Raw genomic sequence first — 8,200 nt, 5'->3', positions numbered from 1 at the left:
AATCAAATCACTGTCCCCCGAATTGGCCGAATCTGAAGCGAATACTAGCCACTTCGCACAGGCCTAACTCACTCCAAAAACAAGCTTTCCCTCCACCTTTTAGCACTAAGCATGGCTAGAGGGTTACAGTGTGAGGTTCTTGCAGGGCTGACAGTGGGGTTTCTGTCAATCCAAGTGAACTCTAACATGCAGCTTATGAACTTTTTCAACAGTCTTCTGTCAGTGTCCTGCAGAGCTGCCTGCAAGGAACTTGGGAGAAGAATGCAGACTGCAGATGGAAAGAGATTGGAAGAGGTACTAGATGTCAGTCTGTGTATGCATGGCTGAAATGTTAGCTGCAGGTGCAGCACCTCTATAAATAACCCTCCTAAAAAAGGGCCAGGTTACAAGCATGGAGTCCTCCTGTGTTTTACTCAACATGTGGTACACAAAACTCCATAAGGCCCAATTCCCCAGCCTGTATTTTGTGCAATCACTCATGCTTTGGTAAAATCTAAAAGGTTGCATGGTACAGCTTCTCCACACTCACTCTGCACAGGAGAAAAAGCCTGCTTATATCAGTCAGCTGCTTATGCCTCCAGGGAATGCTTGGCAAGTGTATGGCCCCGAAGAGCCAAAACCTAACTGGGAAATCCCTGTAGGAATCCCACAGATTTTAACTAAAATCTCTGATGAGAGTCATGGGGGTTGTAAAGCAATCTGCCAGGATCCCTTGCTGCTTTTCAGTGTTCCCACTGATTGGGCTGTGCAGCTCCAGTCATCAGGGTAGAAGACCAAGTCAGGCTGGGCAAGAGGTGACAGGGTCAAGTTCTTGCAGGGCTGCCAAGGAGGAGTTTGGGAGGCTGTGGCAAGATGAATAAAGAAAGCTGGAAGTCAGAATAAGAAGAAGGCTGATGAAGGGAAAAGATACCCAGGGGAGGACAAAACATGGGAAGGGAAAGGTTAGAAGTGGCAGGAGCAAGAAAGGAGACTCCCATCACCTCTGCTCTGAATAGGGAGCATCTGAGAAAAGCCTCCATAAAAGAGCAGCTCTTTGTATGGGGAGTGTAGGGGCAAGAAAACCTCTGAGAAAGACAGGTGAAGTACTGGTAAGATGCAGTGATGCTGCACAGAATGACCCTGCAGATCTGGAGTGCAGGTTCCAGCTGCAGCAAAAGCACGTGGGACGGAAGGGAGGTTTGCTGTGGGTCTTGAAAGGATGCAACAGTTGAGACACACATGATGACAGGAGGGGAGACTGGTAGGGGGAGAAACAGGAAAGGCTGTTGGGATCTATACAGAGGGAACTGGGGAAGCAAGGGGAAAACAGGGAGTATGACAAAATATAGCGGTGTGGGGAGAACTACGAGTGAATGGCACTGACACAATCATTAAGCAGCTCCGCAGTGGATCAGTTACATCATCTGCTGGGCAAAGCAAGCCCATGGATACCAGTGAATCACCAGCGCAACTGGAAAGGTATCAGGCCAGTCTGTGAGTAAAGAGGGCATCCATTATTTCTAGGCTTGGCAAAATTCAATTTTTATGTTTTAATAATTTTGACAGCTAAAATCAATGTTTATTTTAAAGCATGTATTTCAGTTTTTAATGTTTAAAATGTTCCAGGGTTGCACAAAACTAGGTTTATGGGGGCAGACAATTGAATAATGACAGTATACTGTTAAAAGCTTTATAAAAATCACATGTCAAAATATAAAAAGTAAATACCCATAAAGCAATAAATCATACTTGCTTTAAATCATTCTGTTCATTCATTAGGAAAGAGCTGGGGGGGCAGGGACCAGAAGAGGAGGGCAGCCGCACTCCCAGAGCTCTGGGAACCTGGGCAGAGGCGGGGGCCACCCTGCCTGGATACTCTTCCTTCCCTTTCCTCTCCTCTCCTCTCCTCTCCTTCCCCCTACCCTACCCCACCCCATCCTACCCTGGTTTCTGGTAGGGGTTTGTTTAAGTAGCCTCTCTCTCTCCAGCTAGCTTCCTACCCCTGTGAAGGAGCAGCTAATTGCTTAATTAATATTAGGCCACTCATTGTTTTCCTCTTTAATCCCTCTGCCCTGTTCCTCCCTCACTCTCTTTCTCTACTGCCCAGTAACAGGGGTAAGGGTTTCTTGTTACAGTCCCCTTTCTATAAATTTCATTTATTACCGAGGGGAATATTTTTCCATCAGGCTGTTAGTGTGATAGACTTGATGTTAATCAATAAAGATTGAACCACACCAAACCTAAGGATTTTCATAGACACTCATGGGTTCTTTGGAGGCTCAAGTGGCAAGATGAGGGGGCAAGCCAGTGTGAAGCCTGAATAGTTAGCAGGGCATTTTCCTTACATTACTTTGGATAAATATTTCTATATTCCCCTGGCTATATGAGGGAAATCAGACTGCCACACATGCACTATGGTCCCCAGAGAGGTCAATGACCAAATAGCAGAACTTTTGGCTCAGGTAGAGTTCTAGTACCAGAGCAAGCCCCATCACAAGCCCCCAGGTCACCCTGAACCTAAACCTCAGCCTTTTGCACAGTCTAGAGATGAGCTGCCCCTTTGTCTCTGCAGCGCAGGAGTGTCTCTGGCTGCACATCTGGGCACCATCATAAGCTTCCTGCTGACCCACATGGAAAGAACGCAGATTGTACGGGCTGCCGACAGACGGAGCACAGCTACACAGCCCGTCCTGGCTGTGTGTTCCTCAGGATCTTCCCTGCCCTTCTCCCTCTTCCTATGAGACAGGGGCTTGTGGGCATTCAGCAAAACTACTGGGAAAGTGTGGGAGTGGGGGGGCACCTTCCCCAACACCCAGACCTGAAAGCTGGGCATTTTGAGTGGTGGTAGGTGAGGAGGAATGAACACCCTTGGCAGCCCCTGGCCTCTCTACTTTAGGGAGGAAAGTGCTGCCACCATTTTAAGAAAGGTCCCTCTAACATACTGTCTAGCAGTCATCAATTCCTGTGATAGCCTTCGTCCCTCAAATGTCTTCCCCGCCATTCCTAAATTTACCCAGACACTACTGTTCCCCCTACTCACCCTAACCCATCCAGCTTTCTTGCCCCAATATGTCATGGAGGCCCAGCAGCAGAACATCTGCATAACACCATGGCGAGTGCCCCTGGGGGAACACATGCCCAACTGCCACCAGTTTGATAAGGGTTGACAGGGGCTGTCTCTCTATGCTCAGCATGTGGTAGCAGATTAACTTGGGAGGAGAGCTAACATACTTCATTTCTAGGCAGAAGCCTCTATCCCCAGCAGGACAACCTATGGTGGTACTAGCAAATCAGGAACAGGACCTTGTCAGCAGATGGCTTACTAGGTAGCTGGGGAAATGGGTCCCTTTTAGATCTGGTGCTACCACCCAAGGTTTCCCTGTGTAGAGGCCTTGCTGAAGCAATCACAGAATACATTATGACTCCCTTATCAGTAGCAGCCGTGTCAACTTGGCGTTTGAGGGGGTTTCAATAACTAATCGTAGCTACCTTTAAGCCCCGTAGGGCTGGCCTATTGAGCCAGTCAGCAGCCTAAGGATTCTCTTAATTCCTCCTTAAAAGTCACTATGCAGAGGAGGAGGATACCCCAGGATCCTGCTGAAAGCTGTGTGCTCCTGGTCACCAGGCTGCATTCATTCATGGTTTTCAAGGTGAATGTGTTGCAAGGGAAAGGGCTTGAAAGTAAATTAGGAAAGGCTAAGATCATCCAACGGCCAGCTTGGTAAAAAGCCCCATTCAGCAATCCAGTATCTGTGAGCTAAGCTCTGCTTCTCCCATTGCTCCCTGCCAACAACACCAGATTTGTGCATACTATGGGTGCTTCCCTGGAGTCTTGCACCCTTAGGGGCATAATCACCCAGCACTGCAGTTATCTGTGTGGACACAAACTGCAGAGGGCAGCAACATCACTGCATGATACAAGCAATACAAGAGAAATGTCCTGCCACAACTTAAGAAGGGCCAGGGAGTTGCTTTGTGTTTACCAGCTAGTAGGGCTGTGTGAAATATTGCCGGGTGTTTCGTTTCACTGTTGTTTCGACTCATTTCAAGCTCAAAACAGTGAGATCAAAATGAAACAAAGGGCTTCAAAACAGCCGTGAAACAAAATGAGGGCACTCGAAGTGTTTCAAAAGTTTCAAAATGTTTTGAGTGTGGCTTGCTTGTGGGGAAACAGAAACTAAGGAGAGGGAGGGGGAAAAGCGGGGAAGGGCTGCTCTGATACTGACTGTGTAGTTGGCCTGTGACTGTGATCCTTCCCTGAGGTCCCTTCCAATCCCAGTGCTCTGGGGGAGGGACGGAAAAACAGCTGGGCCTTAACACACACACACACACACACACACACACACACACACACACACACACACACACACACACACACACACACACACCCTCCCCCCCCCATGAATTTTGCTTGTCAGCCGCTTCAGGCGCAGTTTCCCAGAAACCCCTGCACCTAACTCCTTGAAACTTGGCAGACTTTATGCTCTCAGAAGGGGATACCATCCCTGCAAGTCTCATCTGAATCAGGCAAGAAATGACAAAGTTACAGGCAGTTTCATGCTTCTCCATTATAGCCTATGGGCGAAACAGCATCGAGGCAGTGAAACAGTTTTGACAAAACGAAATGGAACAGTGCTTTCAAAATGAAATGAAACTTGAAATGAAACACTGTCCTGGCAAAATGGAAGTCAAAGCGAAATGGTGCTGTTTCGCACAGCTCAACCAGCCAGCCCTGAACTCCTTTAGCCAGTCAGATTTAACACCGACCTGATAAAGAAAATCTCAAGGAGAAATCTGTACATAAAACATGGTAATAACTTTAATCCCCTACAACAAGCACCTAAGAAAATATAAAATAAAATTAAGTGGACCAGGAAACTCGTTCTATGGTAAGTATTATTAAGCTTTGCAGGATTCAATTTTTAATTGGTAAACATTGGTTTTGCCTGACACTCAAAAGACTGATAGAAAAATATTTCTGTTGGCAATCAAAATTTACATAAAGGAAATGTAAATATATATAGATATCCATGAGGGAGGTAAGGAAATTCAGAGCAGGGGGTACTGTGCTCATGCACACATACAGACCAGTCACTGCAGGGGCTGGGGGGCCATACTGGTAAGGCAGTGCTGGGAGGGGTGGGTGGAGGGTCAGGGTGCTGGCAGCAGGGAGCCCAGTGCCATCAGCCACTCACTCTAAGTCCCAGCCTGGCCTCTGCAGGAGTTTGGCCCCTGCCTCAATCATGCAAAGGCTCAGCTGGGCCAAGCCAGCTGCATGGGAATTTGGCCCCGACCTGTCTGGGATCTGGGCAGAGCAAGGGGCCAGAGGCACCAGGCTCCTAGGTGCTACCAGCTCTCCCCTCAAATCCCCACTCCCAGCATAGCCTTACTGGCACAGACCCTAGCTTGTGTAGTGGCCAGTGTGTGCATGTGTTAAATTGATAAAAAGTGGAAAACACCCCTAATTGCAGGCAATCCTGAAGATCTGAATTGATAAAAATCTAAATAAATGGTTAAAAAAAAACATTGATTTTTGCTGTCAACATAATAAGTAAGTCTCATTCTGCCAAGCCTAAATATTGTTAAAGGAATGCCGCCACCTGCAGTTTGGAGTGGAGATGTGCAGAACAACTCCACTTTTGTTGGGGAAACACAAGACAACCACCTTTAAAAAAAAAAAGAGCATCAAACTTGTGTGTACAAAGTCTATGGGGCCACAGATATTCTCTCTTCATTTTTGAGACAGATATACATTTCCCTGAGGCATACATATACAATCACCAGAAAGCCTAATACAAATTTGCAAGTACATAATCCCTTTAGTAGTGCCACATTTTTTTTTACACTATTACATACAGATTGCACAGAATATTAGCAGAAAATTAGAATGATGTAAGAAGCATAGGGGGAAGGGGAAGAAAAAGATATCCACGTATATTTACCTGTCTGTTAACTTATCAATGAACCGGTTGGTAAAGTCTTTCACTTGGTCAACCAAATCTCCAATTGGCTTCACCCTTAAAGCAACACTTTCTGAGGTATCCAGAACAAAAAACAGATCCACAGGGCAATCTGCAAAAAAGAAGAAAAAAAGAAAGAAAGAGAGAGAGCAAGACAAATAATTTAAAATACTGTGATGCTATACATTTCAGTTATTCTACAAGATATAACAGGGTAGACTTGGTTTTCCATGGGTCATGGTGAAGCGTATGTGCAAGAGAGAGAACCAATGTGTTTTGTTAAAGAACATCTGAAATCTAAAGCCCTTTCTAATATGCTCTCAAATCTTAATAATGCCATGTGCCAGAACACAAAATGTGTATATAAACTCTAAGATTTCTATGGCATTTCTGCTTTATGATTTGTGGTAAGTTGCTTTGAATGTGTAGTCATATTCAAAAGAATTTTTCTTCATTGGCTTTAACATCTTTCTCCCCAAACTTAGTATTTTTTTTCACATTGACTGTTGCAGTTTTTAAAGTGAAAGTCTGTTTCTCCAGGTTTCTCTGTTCTAAATAGGATCTAATTTCATCCTTATAAAATGCTTCATGAAACAAGTGTTATTATTTAAAACAACATCCAGACATAGCATTAAAGTTTCATCTTGTATGCCTTTCCCCATTACAGAATAAAAATAATTACAATTAAGAGAGGAATCATGTTCTGCAGCAGGAACCCATAACATTGTTACAAGTAAAGGAAAAAACCTAAAAATATATATATATATTTACAGATTGTGATAAAATATTAAAAAAAAAATTTACAACACGTCAGAATGTTAAACACTTTGCTAGTTGCTTCTTTTATATTTCTTTACTAATCACCAGCCCCAGCTAATAACACACATGGCAGGTATAAGAGACCAGAAGATAACTGGAAAATAAAAAAACTCCTGGCTGCATAGAGAGGTGAGGGAAGCAAGTCGATCTTAGACAGGCCCTTTAAAATAATTGATTTAAAATAATCAATCTAAAATTGATTTCTTCTAAAAACCCAGGCAAATCTAAAGCTGCATTGTAAACAACATGAGAAGCCTTTTCCTTAGTGCAAAAAATAAGGTAACACAGTAATATGTCCATTTGAAGTTAGATACAAGTGTTCACACTGTAGGAAACTATTAGGACTATAAGAACAGAATAAATACAGCAGAAAGTGACATTCTTACCTTCAAATTTCACAACTGTAGTGGATAGTTCTGTTTGCTGAGCCAGTGCCCCTTTCCATAGGAAACAGACTTCAAGTAGGAAAGTGAACAAAAACGTTCTTAACCTCATCTTGACAGTTTCAGATTACCATTTAGGGATATTTAAGAAAAGGAAGGGAAGGAGAAACTAATGAAGCCAGAGGGGAAGGAGTTTTTACCCAACTTGAGGATTTTTTCTAACTTTCTACTGTATTTCTGCAGGAGGAGGAGTTCGAGAGGGAGTTGAGATGAGAAGGAGATGAATGTAGAAGCTCATTTCTCAGCTTTGGAGGGAGGGATTTTCTCTGTCCGTTTCAGCTCAGCCAGCTGTGAGTCACTGACACACACACACAGTCCTATCTTGGGAGCCTTTTTCTTTAATCGAAGTGTCTTTTTCCTTCTTCAAATATTGTTGCACCTTCAAAATCATCCTGATCTTCATCAAATCATAATTTCAAAAATATTTTGCACTCTCTCCCTCTTTACCAAACTTATCTTGCAATGCTTTATGATTTAATGATTAATGGCATAGCTACATGGATCTCAGTCTCAGAAGAAGAATCCAGATGGCATAAGCCTGAATACTATATCCTTTCAGTTACAAAAAAATCTGCACATCATTTTTTTGACTCAGTTGTTAACTTCTGTGTGGGCCAGTCCTAGCATCATTGATCAAATTGCCCATTGAAGTCAAAGGTTGTTGTGTCAGATGGCATTCAAGACTCATTTCAAATTCTGGCAGGCCTGGTCCACTCTCAAAATAAAGACTCCCAGTCTGATTTTCTCACGGCTTCTACTTTATGGAGACAGGCACTCCCTACCCCTGTACTTCTCCCAAACCAAAGCATGGGCAAAACAAATGTTGCCCCTTTGATTTGCAGATGTGAAGATAACTCTGCATAGTGAGAAGCAGTAAGGCTTTCTAGCTTCTTATTCCAGAGATGGTATTTCCCTCCCCAGCTCATATAGTTCTTCATACAATGAATGAGACTCTCGAGTTGTCTTACACCATCTATACACCCAATACCACTATCACGC

General features: G+C 43.9%; 1 protein-coding gene across 1 annotated transcript in view; it reads right to left on the bottom strand.

Annotated features, from left to right (window-relative positions):
- The window catches only part of COL6A1 (collagen type VI alpha 1 chain), an 87,267-nt gene extending 79,823 nt beyond the window's left edge, over positions 1-7,444 (bottom strand). Inside the window, exons 1-2 of the mRNA XM_019523273.1 lie at positions 7,145-7,444; positions 5,922-6,051 (exon numbers count right to left, since the gene is read on the bottom strand). Of these exons, the coding sequence (XP_019378818.1) occupies positions 5,922-6,051; positions 7,145-7,253 (239 nt within the window). The 5' untranslated portion in view covers positions 7,254-7,444. The remainder of the gene's footprint in view (positions 1-5,921; positions 6,052-7,144) is intronic.
- Positions 7,445-8,200: the final 756 nt, after the last annotated feature.

The sequence above is a fragment of the Gavialis gangeticus genome, unplaced genomic scaffold (assembly GCF_001723915.1).
Source record: "Gavialis gangeticus isolate Ggan-Ray unplaced genomic scaffold, GavGan_comp1, whole genome shotgun sequence".
NCBI classification, from domain to species: domain Eukaryota; kingdom Metazoa; phylum Chordata; order Crocodylia; family Gavialidae; genus Gavialis; species Gavialis gangeticus.
The sequence above is the reverse complement of the archived record's forward strand: the minus strand, read 5'-3'. Positions and strand labels throughout refer to the sequence as shown.